The sequence below is a fragment of the Leptidea sinapis genome, chromosome 1, assembly GCF_905404315.1.
Source record: "Leptidea sinapis chromosome 1, ilLepSina1.1, whole genome shotgun sequence".
Lineage (NCBI taxonomy): Eukaryota > Metazoa > Arthropoda > Insecta > Lepidoptera > Pieridae > Leptidea > Leptidea sinapis.
In genome coordinates, this window is record NC_066265.1 from 697,868 (window position 1) to 717,981 (window position 20,114).

The following is a 20,114-nucleotide window of genomic DNA, read 5'->3' on the forward strand; positions in this document are numbered from 1 at the left end:
TAGTTAATTAGTGATCCACTAGAAAGGAGTTGTTTTATTATCACTTGTCGACTCCAAGCCACTTCAGTTCATGACACCACTAATTAAGGGCTACTTCAGTTGATAGTGGATAATGTAATTCAAATCTCAAACTCACATACGCTCTTATTGATAATCACATTGTTTAGTTACTCCAAGTTTAAAATTAAAAAAAAGACAAACGGCTTTACAAATAAACATGATATAAAGTTACCTGAAAATACAACAAAAATATGTAAGTTATGTCTGAAGACGAAGGTCTTCAACCAGCGTGTTGGCTAATCATGGGCCTGATGAGAAGGCTCATAGTCGTTCAGAGGGCAATGGCTATGCTCGGAGTTTCCCTGCGAGATCGAATCAGAAATGAGGAATTCCGTAGGAGAACCAAAGTTACCGACATAGCCTAAATGATTGCGTAACTGAAGTGGCATTGGGCAGGGCACATAGTTCGACGGACAGATGGCCAGTGGGGTAGAAACGTCTTCGAATGGCGACCACGTATTGGAAGACGCAGTGTTGGTGGGCCCACCTCAAGTAGGTTTATATTATTTTCAGACAAAATTGGCCAAGGGTTTGGACCTTTATTAAATAATGCAGTTGCAAAGAATTGTGAGTTGATAAATATATGTAAACCCAATATAACTTTCAATAACCTCATAAATTCCATACCAAAAATAAATCTAAAAGAAAAAACGATTATAGGTATAATGTTTGGTAATAACTCTCATAATATTTGAAATAAGGACCTAATTAAAAATATAGAAAAATGAATTAATATTTCCAATAACACAAAATCTAAAGTGATGATGTGTACATTCCCATACTCCTCGGATTTGACACAGGAGCAAAATAGAAAAATATTTAAATTAAATACAACTTTGTATAATGCGACATTCCACAACAATGAAAATTTAATTTTATTTGACACAAATAAATTCATTAATTATAAACTGAAAATAACCAATGGTAACCTATACCTACCATTTAGAGTTAAGCGACAGCTGGCTACTTTAGTAGCTTATAGTCTTAGTCAACAAACTACTTCCTCTGTAGTATTATTTAATAAACATGCCTCTATTGGGCAAAATTGTAAAATAATCGACATACAAGCCCCTATTGGGGAATGTATTAGTACTAATGTACAAAAATATAACAATGAAGAGTTTTCTTCAATTAATTTAAATTAAATTATTTGACAAGGGAGGACAACTCTTGCAATATCATACAAAATAGGCAACATTCACCAAACATAAATGTTACTGCTATAGATAATCATAATATAAAGCTCATAAATATTGTTCACCAGAATATACAAGGTATCTCAAGTAAGAAATTAGAAATTGAACTGTTTTTGAGCTGCTGTAATATAGATATATTATGTATTACAGATCATTGGCGTAAGAGTCATCAGCTCCAGTTTAGTTTTAGAGAACATAAAGTAGTCAGTTCGTTTTGTAGAAGTAGGGCAATACATGGAGGTTCCCTAATTATTATTAATAATAGATCAAAATGTAAAAATAGAAGAGATATTGTTAATCTCTCTATAGAACAACTAATTGAGATAGCTTGTATAGAACTAGAGCAATTTATTTTTGTAAGTGTATACCGCCCCCCACTGCATCATATGAACAATTCCAACATAGAATGGAGGAGGTACAATCAAAATTTAGCAAAACTAGCAAGTCAATTATAGTGTGTGGAGATTTTAATATATACTTGCTTGAACCTTCGGCCAATTGTACTAGCCTTAAAAATTTATTTCAAAGTTTTTATTTGTTCAATGTATTTTGGGAACCTACTAGAATCACTTCTACAACAGCAACCTGTTTAGATAATATTTTTACAGATGTTACTATTACTAGTAAACTCATAATTAATAATCTTCAGTCCGACCATAGTGGGCAACTTATAAAAGTTAATACAAGATTGGACAATGTCAGACCAAAAAAGGTGACGATTATACCAGTTACGGGTAGCCGTCTTGAGAGGTTTAGAAATAATTTGGTAAATACAATACCATTTTTACACTGTGGCGAAACTGCTAATTTTCACTACAACTTAGTCTTCAATTCCTTCTGTGAGGAATTTGGCAGGATTTTTACTCCAGTAACGGTGACAGTAAACAACAAACATAGTTTTAATGATTGGGCAACAATGGGTATCCACAAAAGTCGTAAACGCTTATATGACCTTTATTATGAGAAACATTACAATAATAGTGAAGAATTTAAAATATATGTAAAAAATACTCCAAGCTCTTTAAAATAGTTTGTCATGAAGCGAAAACACGTTTCTTTGCAGATAAAATTAAAAACAGTAATAATAAAGTAAAAGCGACTTGGAGTGTAATTAACAATGAAACTGGTAGATCGAATTGCCGTAACACCTCTATCTGTTTAAATATTAATAATCGCGTTATAAATTCGAAAATAGAAATTGCAAATGAATTTGATTAATACTTCTCCGAAATCCCGATTGTCACGACCAAATACCTTAACTCTTCGCCAAAAGCAGCATATGATATGCTTAAATTACACGAACCAGTATCTTCTACTGACTTGAAATTTAAGTATGTTACAGGTAGCGATATAAGAAAAATCTTCAAATTAATTAACCTAAAAAATACAAAAGACCTATGGGGCCATTCGACTAATATTGTTAAATACATACTGGACATTATAGCACCTGAATTAGCAATAATATTTAATGAATGCATAGATGAGGGTGTGTTCCCTGACCTCATGAAATACAGCAAAGTTATACCTTTGTTTAAATCGGGCAGTTCTTTTGACCCTGCTAATTTCAGACCTATTTCAGTGCTGCCTGTTTTTAGTAAAATTTTTGAAAAACTTTTGCTTCAACAGCTACAAATGCATTTTTGTAAATTAATGAACAAAAATCAGTTTGGTCTCACTAGGGGCTTATCAACAATTAATGCGGGTACTAGACTCATTGTACACATCTTTGACGCCTGGGAAGAGTCACAGGATGCATTGGGCATTTTTTGTGATTTGTCAAAAGCATTTGACTGCGTCCACCATGAAACTTTACTCCTAAAACTAAAGCATTATGGAGTGAAAAATAGAGCCCTAAATCTGTTAAAATCATATTTAAGCGAAAGAGTTCAGATAGTCGATGTAAATGGCAAACGGTCTTCGGGTAAACCTGTGGGAATAGGTGTTCCACAGGGTTCTATTCTCGGTCCTTTCTTGTTTCTTATATATATTAACGATCTACCGTTTGTGGTAGATGATAGCCATGAGATTGTATTGTTTGCTGATGATACTTCACTTATTTTTAAAGTGAAGCGACGTGCGGATATTGATGACGAGGTAAGCAATGCACTCTCAAAGATAGTGCGTTGGTTTGAGACGAATAATCTGCACTTAAACAGTAAAAAAACAAAGTGTTTACGGTTCATTACACCAAACACAGCGGAGGTACAAACCAACGTACTTATAAATGACCAGAGATTGGAACTTGTGGACACTACGGTCTTCTTGGGTATCACGTTAGATAAAAAGCTTCAGTGGGGTCCACATATTACCCATCTAGCAGATAGACTCAGCTCTGCGGCATATGCAGTTAGAAAGATTAGAGAGTACACGAATGTTGCGACCGCTAGATTAGTGTACTTTAGTTATTTCCACAGCATCATGACGTACGGTATATTACTATGGGGTCATGCTGCTGACATTGATATAGTGTTTGCACTGCAAAAGAGAGCTGTTCGTGCTATATATCAGCTTGGTTATAGACAGTCTCTCAAAGAAAAATTTAAAGAAATAAATATTATGACTGTTTATTGTCAGTATATTTATGAAAATTTAATATATGTTCACAAAAATCGTCACCTTTTTGCTCTTAATAGTGATTTTCATTATTATAACACTAGAAATAAGGGATTGCTTGTAACTAATTCTAGTAGGCTTCATAAGATACATAATAGCTTTAAGGGTAAATGTATACACTTCTACAATAAAGTCCCAGCCACTGTTCAGGCATTATCTACAAATAAATTTAAATGTTTTATAAAAAAATGGCTCTGTCGTAAATCCTATTACTCCACTGCTGAATATCTAAATGATCGGACAGCCTGGGACTAGATTGTGATTATTTTATAGCGACTGTACAATATTGTATATTTTTATTTAAAAGAGCGCAAAAAAAAGAATGCTGGGAGAGTTTCTTGCGCCGCTTCTTCTCTCTCAGAGCGCCATTTGTTTCCGAAGCGGTAGTAGTATCTAGTAGTATAAGAAATGACATCAAAAAGAATTCTAAAGGAATCAATTTTGAGAAAATAAATGCCTTTTTATGCCTTTTAACGACGATCTGGTAAAGATCGTCGGAATACGTTGGATGAGAGCAGCGCAGGACTGATCATCGTGGCTTTGACTATATCCCTGACAACACCGCCATTACAACGATAATTCTAAAGTTTTCTGAATGTCAAGCAGCCTTGCAAATAAACGCGATAAACGTTATTCATTCATACACTCACGCCTTGTTCCCGTCGGGGTAGGCAGAGACAATAGAATGCCATTTGCTTCTATCTTTGCAAACCTCACGCGCTTCCTCTACATTCATTACTCTTTTCATACATGCTCGCCGGTTGCGGGTGCTTCGGACCTTTCCTTTTCTCAAAACGTCCCCAATCTGGTCGACGAATATTCTTCGAGGTCTCTCGCGACCGACTTGCCAACACACACTTGCCTTATATATGTGATGCGTCATTCTTTCTTCACTCATTCGCTTCACGTGTCCAAACCATTTCAGCATTCCTTTTTCAGTCCTTGTCACAACATCCTCTTTCAAACCACAGCGCGTTCGTATTACCGCATTCAAAATTCTATCAGTCCGTCTTATCCCACACATACTACGCAGTGATCGCATCTAAACTGCGTTAATTCTGATTTTATGCTTCTTCTGCCATACCCAACTCTCACTTCCATACATTAACGTGGCGATAAGCACTCCATTATGTACAGCCATTCGCGCTTCTATTGGCACATTCTGACCGTTTATAAAGGCATGCAGCGCTCCATTCACACAGTTTCCCGCAGTCGCTCTCCTTTCAATATCACCTTCATATCGTCCGTCTCTTGTAAACATGCTACCCAAATATACGAATTCTGTAACTTGTTCAACCCTTTCATCTTAAATCGTAATATTACACTCAGTCAACCTTTCATCCTTATCAAATACCATCACTTTCGTCTTTCTTGCATTCACTTTCAAACCTCTCGCTTTAAAGCTCCCGTTCAAGCAGTCCATCATTTGTTGCAACTCATTTACCGATGATGAAATAATTACTTGATCAGCGGCGTACAAGAGGCACTTAACACACAACCCTTCCATATTGATTCCACATTGCATTTCTCTCACATCATTCATGCATCTATCCATGAATAGGTTGAACAACCAAGGCGAGGCTACACAACCTTGTCTGACACCTTTGGAGATATCAAACCAGCCCGTACGAGTATACGATAAACGTTATACGTCGGAATAAACCAATCATAAGCCAATGTTAATATTTTGCATAATTTTGGTTTATTCTCAGGTATAACTTTATGCCAATTTTATTTGAAAGGCCGATACTGTCTTGAAAATAAACGCGATGTGAAGTTACACCAAGCTTAAAATTACTTCTCCCTGTCATGTAATTCTGTAGTGACAAATGTAAGATAAAGACAAAAAGTTTTGAATTTGGAATAACTTTATTGCGTTTATTAATAAGACAGTTATACTTTTTGATACAAGCTTATTTCAATTGTTCCCAGTATTGATATTAAAGTATTAATATATATTGTAGTGTATTAGTAATTATGTTGATGGATGGAGCTACAACCTGAGAGTTGAACAAGGGATGTGTCACTCGAACGGTTGGCTCAGTTGGTAGCAGCGCTTGGACGAAACCCGAGAGGTCGGTCATAAATATTGGTTACAAATTTAATTTGTGTAATTATATGAAATCACTACGTACTTCACGTAGGTGCGTAGGATGTTCAGGATTTTGAATTTCAGGACAGGAATATGTCCTTCACTACTGCTGGGTAGCTATAATCTCGTTTTCGGAAATCGAGAACTTATAATTAAGATACAAGGCTACCAACATTCGACGTCATAGCTTGACGGACAAAGCAATTTTGTGTTCACTTTTTCCCGGGCGTCGCAGCGAGCGGTTCACTTAGAATACAGCGTACGAAGATTGTTCTTTGTGGAGTTATACCTAATAATAACCTACAATTGCTATGACTGCTTGCTCCCGAGGTGGAAAGCAGACATATTATGTCTGTATAAAAAACTTATTATTTAATAGCCTGTGCGTGATCGCTCCATTCTTAATCTGTGGTATCATTGAGAAAGTCATTTATGTTAGTATAGTAAGCTTTATCTCACAAACGTTTTTTAACAATTCTATTGAATGTCGTAGTACATTTTCTTTGAAAATTTTCTGGGATCTTGTTGTAAAAGCATGGTACATGCATACATACATCGCCCCACAGAAGACTCACTAACTCAACTTAGCCGAGAAGTGGGCATTATAAGTTTATATTTGTTCCTGGTGTTAACATTATGGTAATGATAGTTTCTAGTAAATTCACTTATGTGCCTTTGTACATACATAACATTATCAAGATTATATTGAGAAGCAGCAGTCTAGATGTTTATATCTGTAAATTTAACTCTCAATGATTCTTTAGGACTTAGGTTATAAATAGCGCCAATAGCCTTCTTCTGAAGCACAAATATGGTATTAATATAAGCAGCATTGCCCCATAGCAATATTCCATAGGATAATACTATGAAAATAACTTAAAGTAAAGTAGTCGCGCCGTATCTACGTCGATTACGCCAGATTACCCAATGAAAAATAATTATATCATCATTAATGTTTAACATAAAATTAAAAACATTAACTTGGGATTATTTTAATAAATTGATCAATATACTACACGGCCATATTATCTCTGGACCTCACTGGTTCGTGAATCCCCCTCCCGTTCCCCTTTTACCTCCTCGCGCTCGTCATGTTGCATCAGTACGGTTTGCAGTTTCATTACCGTTAGGCTGATATCGTGATATTTTCTTGCTATCATTGCTTTGTTTTTGAAGTTTTCATTGTTACGTTTTGACTTATGTTGTTAATAGTTCTGTAGTTTCTGTTATTCTGTGTCTCTATAATAGTACTGCCAGAAAAATAAATACTTTTTTTTTTTACTAAACCCAGATTATTTCATTAATTTTTCGTCATTATAATAATAATAGTAAACATCACAACACAACACCTTTACATCAATCTATAATACTGCCAAATCGATCGTTTCATATTCAAATGATTATTTTTTAAAAATAAACTCCTAGTGATGCTGGTGCAAAGTCAGCCTAACGAAACTCTCTAAGAAAAAAGCGATTCACTCGATTGTTTGAAACGTGCAGTCATTGATAGATTGACAGATGACGGCTATAACCTTGTTAAAAACGGAGATAGCCGAAATCCACTACGTCTTAAGCAACTGATCGCTTTCAATCACCATGCTGTAATTACTACTATTTCAAACTTATGTCAAATCACTGCGAGTTTCATGTGAATTATTATGTTATTGCTATGGAAGAGCGGAGCCTCCTACTACAGGCAACTCTGCTTAAAAGGAGACCCCAACACTGATATTGTATATTTAAATAAATATTTGTATTTGTATACTTAACTTAATTTCTTTTTTTATTTAGGCAGTTCCGCCTCCTATTATGTAGTATTTACATCCTCTTTGGTGCAAAAAATTATCACAGCGAGAAAACTAGCGTAATAAAGCGACGATGTGACGTCATAGGCGTTAGGTCCAGATATAATGTAACCGGCTTTGTCAAATGATCTTTGATTTTGTTCCTTAGTGTATATGAAGCATACAACACCCGATGTTGTACGAATATAAATGTAAGTTAACATTGCAGTGCCGACGGCAACTTCGAAGTAACATTGGCTACGAAGGCGACTATCTACCACCAGGGACTGGTAGAATGGAAGCCGCCGGCTATATACAAGTCTTCCTGCGAAATAGACGTCGAATATTTTCCATTCGATGAGCAAACGTGTGTTCTTAAGTTCGGTAGCTGGACGTATGACGGATTCAAGGTAAATAATGCCCCGTATAAAGGCGGCCGCTCACTCGTGTGTTTGTTCGCAGCGCCGACGGTAACTACGAGGTGACGCTCATGACGAAGGCCACGGTGTACTACAATGGCATGGTGGTGTGGCAGCCCCCCGCTGTATATAAGTCCTCCTGCTCTATCGACGTCGAGTTCTTTCCTTACGACGTGCAAACCTGTGTGCTTAAGTTAGGCAGTTGGACGTATGACGGCTTCAAGGTGACGCCCCGCTGTACGCCGCTTGCCGTGCGGGCCGTAGCCCTAGGGCCCGCCCCCGGCCGATGTCCATGCAGTAGATTTTGGCTCGAACGTAATTCGTGAATTAATAATTTTTCTGTCCATGTGGTATTGTTGTGCGACGGCGCTTGCGAGCGGGCGACTGGCGTGGCCCTCGCCCGTCCCTCGCCCCTCTAGCTCTGCCTTGTGCAAGTTTGTGTTCCTTTCGGAGTAGCCGTGGAGTCGACGCGATACTCCACTCAAATACCCCGATCCGATTTACACGGAAAGGTATAAAATTTGGTGATATGTTATGCGACTAACGTCTCAAACGGGCCGTGAAACCTTAATTTCTATAAAGCGGTCATCGTGGAGCGTCTTCATCATCAGCAACCCTCAGACCCACCTGGCTCCGTCTCCGCCACACTCACACATACGCAATCAAACTATACAACGCTTTGTGCATGACCCGCTCACTCACACAATCGCTGCATGATGACGGCTTCCCTTAACTATTTGCATTTCCGATCACACGCGGTGGTTGTAACCATCGCTACATACCTACAGCTTACATGATACATGCGAATGCTCATTACGCTCTGAAGTTGGCCCAAACACCGTTGACACAGACATACAAACATTAAATGCATATTTTATACCTTTCCCTTTAGTTTTAGTGGCTGTTTGATCTGTGTCGCTCATTGCATGATAAAATAACAAGACAAAGACGAAACAATAACAACATAAACACAAACGTGAATGGAAACTATTTATTCATTAAAACACACGAATGAGAATACTGTAACAAGCTTAATAGCACGGTTACTAATTCTGGTGTCATAGACATAATTGCTACTGCTCTTGTCTATTAAAGTCTCAGCTTCGCGAGATTCAACAAAATATCGATTACTGGATGCATGCACTTTGAATTTGCGCCTAGCCTATCAACCTTGCTCTACTTTTCCGACTCTAATTTAAAAACCACGGCGTAAATTTAAGTAATCATTAAAACACGATTCGTGGCGGAGCCGGTGCTACAAAACATAAATAATTATCTTTCCGAGTAGCCGAATATAAAGTTACCGACTCCATTCCACAGTCTAGTGTCGTCTAGGTGTTGTGTCAAGTGATTTGGCATGTTGTTGTGTCATCTTTGGCGTTATTTTCAAGTTAAAATGTTGTCTAAAAACAGGTACATGATACTTTGCACACCATGTGGTTTTCATTACCAAGTTGGTAAGTTCCTTTTGAAATGGGAAGGTATGTATGTTTATGCAGGCGAAGCCCTAGGAGCACATTGTGTGACAGGGTGCATGTATCAGGTTAAAACTGACAGTTAAAATAAAATAAAAAACTAAAATATACACCTGTTTACGTGGATGCAAAATTATACATATTGTAATATCGATAACTGTTAGAATCGGTACACTTCAAGATTGTATTTAATGAAATGTTTTTGCATCGCGTAGAAGGTGTGGTGTGAAACGCTTTGAAATAAATAAATGAATAAAGTATTTAAATAAATGAAAATTTAAATTAAATCTGTGTTTGTACTGTTGTACTCGTAAATGTGTTTAGATAGGTAGATAAGTTTGAATTAATATAAGTATCAACTAAGTTTAATATAAGTCAAAGCCTCATTCTTCATTTATATACTGGTGGTAGAAACGGATCCGGCTTTAACGTTATAATTTTTATTATTACTACAAAATGTTAGTGCAAACCCCAAGATACCGATATTAATTCTAGAAGTTTATTTAATCTAACTCAAAGTTAAACGTCAAATATTGTAAAAGGTATTGTGATTCAAAATGAACTTGTGAACAAATTCAATACGTTGACGTCCAACCTTCATGTCTGAAGAGGCCCTATAAGAAGATAAATCCATTACTGATTCTTTAAGCTGGTTGTAACGAGACGGGCAATGATAAGGTAACCCATGTACATCCGCAACCAGGGTTAAGATATGCGTTGCTGACCCTTAAAGTGGGAGTATGCTCTATACTTGTCCCTGGGTCTATTTCTATCCATCTATTAATTTTCTCCTCACACCTCTTAAAGCTAAAACAGTACAGTAGTGTTACATATTTTAACAGATGGTATTTTGTGAGGAGCTGCTGTCTGAAGTAGGTTGACCTGTATTACAGATCACCAGGACCTCACAAGCTCAAGGAAGCAATAAAATTAACCATAGATCGTACAAAGGGTCGTATCGTTTATCCTTCCTCAACCTATTTTACCTATTGATTTAATACCAAATAACATCCAACAGCTGTATTTCTACCACCAATATATAGACATCCCATTCGCTTCAAATCTCTCTTTTGTTCCGGAGAAATTGACAGATCTCTCGCTGTTGTAATACTTTAGGGCAGTCATTCCGATCTAGTAATTTTATTATTATTGTGCTAATTTTAAATACATACTATTAAAGGGCATTAAATACATTTTAAAAATATTTTAAATGCGAATATTACATTATTCGTTTGTATTTATTGTAGCTAGAACGTCCTAGCTAACTAAACCAATTATCTTAAAATTTCTGCATTCGCCAAGAGAACAGAAAAATAAATTAAATTCCTATTTTAAAAGATTTCTTGAAGGCGCGTGATACAATTGTACTTAAACAAGGTTACTAGTAGAAGCTAGTTATCTACACATTCACAGTTGACAGCTAAGAATAGTGTTCGTTGATTCAATTATACTAAGCAACTCTATCATTTATGGTCAAACTTTGTCCGTCTTTTTGTAACTTATGAAGGAATCACTGCTCTAAGGTTTCCATTAATTCTATATTATTCCAGAGTGACATAATAAAATAAATTCATCCTCATTGACGTCAATGTGCGGGCGTGTAATGAAATATTTGACAAATTTAATGTTACCGTGTACTTTATGCCTTCCAATCATAATTTTCCATCCTTAAGGTTTTCCTAACGAATACCAAAATTCCATTTTTTTAATGAGTCATCTCTCAAAATTACATTACTTAGGACTGGAAATCAAATTTCACCACCAGACTTTACTTCAACACAACCCCGTGTTTTGATTTATAACCTTTTGTCTCTCACAGCCTCTTTGTGGAGTCATTTGCAAGCTGCAGTATTCTAGAACGGCGTATCCGTAACTTAAGGGCTTTCGAGCTCAGAACATACTCCCACTTAAAGGCCGGCCGTGCATCTTTTGACCACTAATACTTCAAATATCCATGGGCAACTAGTTTCCGCTTAGCTACCATCAGTTGAACCTCTTGCCTGTCTGCCTTTAAAAAAAGAAACAACGATTATTTCTTATGATGATAATTAATGTTGTCGTTTGATAAAGCAATATGTAAAGATATACCGTTAAGTTGTGATGCAGGTGGATCTCAGACACATGGATGAACAGGCTGGGAGCAACATAGTCATCGTAGGAGTGGACCTCTCAGAGTTCTATATGTCAGTTGAATGGGACATCCTAGAAGTTCCAGCTGTTAGGTAAGTTGTATTGTATTTACGATTATCTAAACTTTACAATTTGTTATTTAAGTGAAACCTCTTTAGCCGCTTTGGTCATTTTTGGTAGGCAAAATCTTATGGGTTCGCATCACCGATATGCTCATGAATAGCGCGATAAATAAATAAAAAGTTCGTGTCACCGAAATCCTTATAGCGGTATACCTGTCGCTATACAGCTGACGTTTTGTACAATATCTAATATCTAACTGTGTTTATTTTATCAGTGAAATTGAATGGATTTAGTGTAAAGTTCAATGTGTATATACTGTGTATTATTGAAATAGTGTTTTTGTTAAATGAATATATTATTGAAAATAAGTTTTACAAATAAATTGAAATTAATAACTTAATTGTTATTAAACATTATGAAATTTAAAATTTAATACCTTTTAATTTTTTACTTCTATCGGTCTTGACAACTGTCAAATATTTTAATTCGAAATAGTATTTAAAATCATTTATTGAACGTAAAAAAAATACCACCCATCCGAAATAGTAAGCGATGAACGGGCGCATAAAATTCAGCGGGCTTTTTTCTATAAAAATATGGATTACAATGTAATATCGTACAATAAGAATATATAATTAAATAGCCTGAGGGTGTTCGCTCCATTCCCAATCTGTGGTAACATTAAGAAAATCATTTATGTTATAATTTACCACACAAGCATTTTAAAATAATTACTTTAAAATTAAGAAAGATATCTGAGTACATAAAATCTCAACTATTTACTTTAATAATAATAGTAGCATTAAAATCCAGTTGCAAAATTTGACCCGACCAAACACACAAATATCGCAAGTAAAACAAAATTCAGATTCAGTTCACTTATATTAAAGTGATTCATTAAAAAAATAATGTATCGAAGAGCCGTCTGTTTCTTATTACAGTGTAATAAAATCTGATATAAATACATCATGGAATGAACAATAATAATTTATCATGATTTCACTTGAGGTTCTTTTCCTCGCTACGTAGGCCTCAGTGGCTATTAAATATAGTCGCCATTTTTGTAATGCTGTGTACACACTAGATAATGATAAAATATTTATTGACAAAAACATTACTGTATTCTTGTTTAATATTATTATGAGATTTAACTTTATTTGCTAATGAAAAATAATTAACCAGTTAAACAATTAACATTTTTTTGTCTTGTTTTACTATTCTACTTTCGCAATATTTAGAATTGCTACAGAATTGAAACACTACAGTATTAATAAGTATATCTTTTCAGGCTTTCAATCTCTTTAAATATCAGCAACATACAATTTGAAGGTTCTAGTACCACGTAGAAATTATCTATCCATGCGACGTACATAGAGTGCTACAAACTTATCTAGCCCAGTGGCCAAAAGAGGAACTATTTTGAAATGTGTTTTTTTATTATTTTTTTATGATAATAAGGGGAAAGACGAGGAGGACGTTCAGCTGATGGTTATTAATACGTCCTGCCTATTACAATTCAGTGCCACTCAGGATTCTTGAAAAACCCAAAAATTCTGAGCGGCACTACAACTGCGCACGTCACCTTGAGACATAAGATGTTGTCTCATTTGCCCAGTAATTTCACTAGCTACGGCGCCCTTCTGACCGAAACACAGTAATGCTTACATATTACTGCTTCACGGCAGAAATAGGCGCCGTTGTGGTGCCCATAATCTAGCCGGCCTCCTGTGCAAAGGAGCCTCCCACTGGTAAATGAATCGGATTGGATAATCTTTTCAGTTCATTTCAAAATTTGGACCAATACATTTTTGTTAAACGTTTACTCACTTTATTGCAAAATTTATTTTTACCGGTGGTGTCGCGTACACGCGCAGCGATGCGCTCACCAGGTCAGATAAGCTTGTGGGACTATAATTGTATTTATAACATTACAAACGTGCAAATTATTAAAATGACGAGAGCAATGTTTAATTTTTTTTTTCATTTGTGAAATGACAATTCAAAAATAAGTCTGCTAAAGAGCTGTTCGTGCTAAATTGCTTGGTTATAGACAGTCACTCAAAGAAAAATATTTAGAAATAAATATTGTGATCATTGTCAGTATATTTATGACAATTTATTATACTTTCACAAATATCGTGACCTTTTTGATCTTTATAGTGATTTTCATTATTATAACACTAGAAATAAGGGATTGCTTGTACCTAATTCTAGCTTCATAAGAGACATAATAGTTTTAAGGGTCAATGTATACTTTTATAATAAAGTCCCAGCCACTGTTCAGACATTATCTATAATTAAAAAATGGCTCTGTTGTAAATCCTACTGCTCCACAGCTGAATATCTAAGTGATCTGATAGACTGGTGCTGCTTCTTATCTCTCAGAGCGCCATTTGTTTCCGAATCGATATTAGTATTAGAAAAGACATCAAAAAGAATTCAAAAGGAATCAATTTTGTGAAAATAAATGCCTTTTCTGCCTTTTAAGTACAACGCCAACGTAATCAAAGGATTTCTAATGAAAATTTACTTACTAGGATAACATGCGCATTTGATCGACTTTGTGGATAATACTGATAACATTGCTTACAACGTATTGTATAAGTCGGTTTCGTAACTCTAAGTGGCTTACACAGCTCTAAGCTGCTTTAGCCGACAATAATTATCCACATGATTAACACAAGTAGCGTTGATCCGAATAATACGATTTATGCGAAGTTTATTCAAAAAGATAATCTGCTAGAAATTAACCGCATGTTTCGTTAATTACTTGGTACTGTCAGCGTAAATCTATTTTTTACGAGAACATGTGATGAGACAAGCTAGCCGTTACCTGATAACAAATGATATTATGTTCTGCTCATTCCAATACAGTGCCGCTCAAGATTTTTGATAGAACCCAAAATTATGAGCGACATCACAATTGCCTTCGTTACATTGAGACTTGTTAAGTTTCATTAGCTAGCACTAGCTACGGCGCCCTTCAAACCAAAACAATTATAAGCAAAATAATTAATACAAAGGAAAATAATTATGGGTTGTTCTCCATTTACATGCGTCTCGCCTGAGAACTGAGTACAAACTGACTCCAATCGCGAGGAATTTTCACCGCAGCGTGTGCTAGTTGAAATTTACTGCGCGGTTTTTAATCCGCAAAAATAATCCGCGCGGATTTTTATTCGCAGTGCTTGCGCGGCCTTACTTCGGTGTTTCCGCTAGAACTCGGCCCAAGATTGTGACGGGCCGAAGTGAGTAAAAGATTTTGATTATTTATTTCAAAAATATATTAGATAAGTAAATAAAAATGGCTAAGTAATTTAAATATGACTTTTATTCATTAATATAACTTGTACAATGTAAATAATGTTTGTGGGATAAAACTAATGCGTCCAAAGATAAAATTATGCAAATAAATGTTTGGCACGATATTTGTGTCTTTACGCACAGCTACAACAAAGTGACGGAACTCTCAATCTTGGTGACGACCCGGTGACGGTAGCAATGGACAAACAGCCTAAGGGTTCTGTTTACGATGCACGGAATCTTTTTAATGCAAAGTAGCAAAATTATTGTAGTACCAGTGGGAGGCTCCTTTGCAAAGGAAGCCGGCTAGATTATGAGTACCGCAAGGGCGCCGCAGCTAGTGAAATTACTTGGCACATGAGACTCAACACTTATCTCTCAAGGTGACGAGCGCAATTGTAGTGCCGCTCAATATTTTTGAGTTTTTCAAGAATCCTGGGCGGCACTGCATTGTATAATAAAAAATAATAAATATATAGAAATAAATAATAATAAATAAATGTAATAGGTAGGGCGTATCAATTACCATCAGCTGAACGGCATGCTCGTCTCGTCCCTTAATTTGTAAAAAAAAAGTATATAATTGAAACAAGGTGTGTCCATACCTTTCCCGGCAAAAAATGATTTAGCAACAAGACTGCCCTCTTCAATGGTATCGTTCCCGTCTTGTGGGTACAATTAATGCGCTTACTTAAGCATTTCACTTTGAATAAGCTTTTGTACCTCGTAATAAAAACTCTGTCACATTTTTTTAATTAATGCTTGCGTGTATTGATAGCTTTATATTGTTGTTTTGTCTTCGACACTGAGAAAAGTTAGATCTAGTATATAAAAATCTCGTGTCATGGTGTTAAACATTGAACTCCTCCGAAACGGCTTGACCGATTCTCATGAAATTTTGAGTGCATATTGGGTAGGTCTGAGAATCGGACATCTTTTTTCATCCCTTCAAATGTTAAGGGTTGTTTACATACCACACCAAATTTTTTTTTTTACATTTTTGTTTTTAAATTTGTTGATTATGAGTCGGCATTAAAAAATACATACAACTTCAAATTTTCACCTATCTTCGATCAACAGTTACTTTTGTATCGCGATTTTAATATCGGCAATACAACGTTTGCTGGGTCAGCTAGTATATTTATAATATTTCACATTGTTTTCCATTCAATTCCATTTCGTATTATTCCTTAACGTAGATTTCTTGGTGTGGGTTTTTTTTCAGTTTCCAGGCATAGTTCTGTCAATATTATTCTGCCTTTATGGATATAAAAAAAAAATTGATTTAGGGGTTACTTTGTGGAAATCCATAATTATACAAATGATGTAATGGGGGAATTAACACTAAAGAAAACTTAAATCATTTGTATATTTATAGATATAAGTCGAATCAAACAGAAATAAGCTAAAAAAAATAATATGATTATCATAAAATTTGAGTTGTCTTATGTTTTCCGGAAAGATTTTTATAATTTGGGTCAGACAAAATTTTTTGGCATTCTAGGAATTATTATTTAAAAAATAAGTTATTACTTTTAGGCTTCCTTATTTATTTATAAAAGTGCTTCTAGTAATTTAAAATAGGTCTCAATTAAAAATCCCTACATAATGGGTGATAAACGTGTCTCTTGGACAAATGAAAGTATTACAGTTTTAACTAATGGAACGTAATAAAAGCAGAAAGCAACTAGAAGTTGGGTTAACTGAATTTTAATTCAAATTAATACCATCAGCCTGTCTTACAATTCTAGAATTATTTTTCAGTATAATGTCTCTTGGACCTCTGACTAGAATAAAATGAGTATAACTTAGATCATTTATATGTCTAGACAGAGCCTCTTGCTGCTAGACAACCGATGAAAACAGGCCAGGTTTATTACTTTAGTGTGCGTGACAAGCTACGTCTTACACTCTCGATTTGTGTGTCACCTTATGTTAGTATGCCTGCTTTACTCAAAATAGATTTAAAACAGTCAACGTAAATTTTTTCACCGTTTTCGCAGCTGTAACAATTTGTTTTGTTTTTAAAGTGATAACCCTTATTTCTAGGATTAATACACCAATAAACAACCTGAGAGTTGAACAAAGTATACAAGATTTTATGACGATACGTCACTCGAACGGTTAGCTCAGTTGGCAGAGCACTGGCACGGAACGCCAGAGGTCGTGGGTGCGTATCCAGCATCGTTCATAAAAAATATTGTTTTCTAAAAAAAAATTGTGTCACAGTCTATCTAGAGTAAAAAAACACAAAAATATTCATTTATTGGAATCAGTTATTTAGTTTTAAATTTATCAAAATTTAACTTAATACATTAATTGAAAGATAACTATTTATTCATCGTTTCAATTGAAAAAAAGTGATGAAAAAAGTCTGTGGAAAATTTGGTGGTACAAGAGACCTTTATGGCCCATTTTAGTGGCCCAGGGACATGCTGGTTTCTCAACTATTTAATGGCGTATATCAGGATATGAATAATAAAATAATAGTTTAATTCCAAGTATTTATTATTATTTCTATTGAACTAAGAGCTCATGAAAAGTAAACTGACAACAAACTATTATGCTTAGTCCGACTGTAAATTACAGATTCACAGTATTTAAGGTACAACATGTTTTGCTATTACTACCACCGAATTCCACCCTCGCACGACACGCCAATAATTAAGATATCATCTCCACGATCTGGATGTGTGGCAGTCCTCCACAGTGCGGCTTTCAAGGAGCTTTCTACCACCAAAAGCTGTGGAATGAACTTCCTTGTGCGGTGTTCCTCGAGACGGTACGCCATGGGTGCCTTCAAAAAGAGCGCGTACACCTTGAGGGCTCTTAAGTAATTATCCACCACTACATTAAAAATATAAAAAAAAAATTGCTTTTTGAAAGAGTTTTTAGAATGGAGGAATATAGCTGTTGGTAAGAAATTTTTACTACAGCTACTAAGGGTACGGCAGACCATCAAATTCTGGGTATAGATAGAGTGAGTTATTGGGACATTAATGCCTTGTACCTACTGTGTTTGTACGCTTATTCGGGACTCTAAATTGTATGAATAAAGATGTACGTTCGGGGCAGTAGTATTCTAAGACACTACGAACATATGAGAAATAAAGAACTTTTATATACTCTAAAACTTGAAACAGGTTTACATGAACGTATAACGAAACCTAGATTCCTATAAGCACTTTCAGTTATTGCGTGTGCGGCAATGAATACTACGACCAACTCGAGCCAGTCTCGAACAATGTGTGACGTTGGGTGACATGTTCTGTTAAACTTTGCTTATAATTGAAACTAAAATGCCGGGTTGCGTAGTAAAACTTTGTAAAAAATAATACTACAAGAAGTAATATCAAGAGAATGATAACTTGTAATGTCAAATAAGAAAGACACGAGGATCACGTCATATCATCAGTAAGTATTTTATTAATTTCAATGTAAAATAACACGAAGCGTCTGTAACAAAATTTGAAAGATGCCATTGAGTGTGAAGATACCACGCACATAAGCATCTAATAGTTGCCGTAATAAAAAAGCTATTGTTCTTAGTTGGAGCGACCAGCTGCCGAGACCAATCCTTAATCGAAGTCCTTAGTGCTATTTCTTCGTGTTAATGGAAGATCAATTACTTTGTATTGATATTCTATTGACACGAGAGTGGGTCAGGGATTGGAAATAATACTAATAGGAACGAGTCTATATTTGCTTTCCCTTTTCTGAACATGCACTTCGCAGGTCTGTCGCTGTTCCGATTGTCGGCGGCGGTACCTTTAACGCGTCACACCGCACCGAACACTACGTCTCTTCTATCTTCTTCTTCCTATATCACTTTCCACTTTTCACTACTTCTTCTTTACACTTTCGAGTCAGAACTAGAACTGCCGTAGGCTACGCTAAGTACGGCTTATATACCCCCGGATCTGTTCTATTTTCCAAATGATTCTCCCATTCCATCTTTAAATTTAAATTGTACCAGAAATTTCTTTTTTACTATTTTTATCCTGCTTACACATTTTCCATCCTCTTTACTCTGTTCAATTTGATCTTGAACTTACTAGAAATTTCCAGTAACTTTAAAAAACCCAAAAAATTCCATACACTGGTAGGTGTATCGAACCCGGGTCTACAGCGTCTAAAGTATACACTTTTCCGCTGAGCTACGAGTATCGCTGATGGAGCTGTTGAAATTATCAATGTATTGAAGTTTGATAACTCTCGGCATGTACGTTGCTGCACGATATGAAGTTTGACAACTCTCGTCATACACGTCGAAGCGTTGCTACGCGACACTATTTTGTTGTTGCGTAAAGATGATTTGAACTTCCAGACAAGTCTCAGATTTTCTTGATATGTTGCTTAAGATCTAAACCTTGTTTCTTGAATGTATAAAAACAAGTATATATTTTATTTATTCAATTTTGAAGACATTGGCTGTATTCATGTTCATGACTCAGAAAATCTCGATCTTGCGCCGGAATCCGACAAATTAACGAGCTTTTAAATTAATGATTGCCTCGATGTTATCTTGATGCTCTAAAATAGACTCTATTTGGTACATTGTATGTCTTAATGTCCTCTGACTTCGAGGAGTAATAAATAGCAAGTTTATTTCACATTTGCTGAGTCATGCTTAGTCATATTTTCTTGTTTGTGTAATGCATTTGTCTTGATATCCTCTATAATTTGGAGCCTTATTCTATTTCCATTAGCAATAATATGCTTCTAATATCCTATAAGTACCGTTAGATTCGTTTTTGGATTTGTGTGTACAGTCAGCAAATAAATAAACTAATACATTTATATTTCTTTATAATTCTCAAAGCCAGGTGCTTAACTAATATACTTAAACGATATTTATTTGACACTCACTGTTTGTTTTTTGATTGTCAATATATTTTCTTTATCAAAATGTAATGAACCTTATTTTTCTCAGTGTACAAGGACATTTAAATTCCAACTTTAGAATTCCTGTAAATATA

At 35.4% G+C, this 20,114-nt stretch overlaps 1 protein-coding gene across 1 annotated transcript in view; it reads left to right on the forward strand.

Annotated features, from left to right (window-relative positions):
* LOC126979724 (acetylcholine receptor subunit alpha-like) overlaps positions 1-20,114 on the forward strand; it is a 123,838-nt gene that overhangs the window by 42,689 nt on the left and 61,035 nt on the right. Inside the window, exons 3-4 of the mRNA XM_050829221.1 lie at positions 7,975-8,155; positions 11,746-11,861. Coding sequence (XP_050685178.1) covers positions 7,975-8,155; positions 11,746-11,861 — 297 coding nt within the window. The remainder of the gene's footprint in view (positions 1-7,974; positions 8,156-11,745; positions 11,862-20,114) is intronic.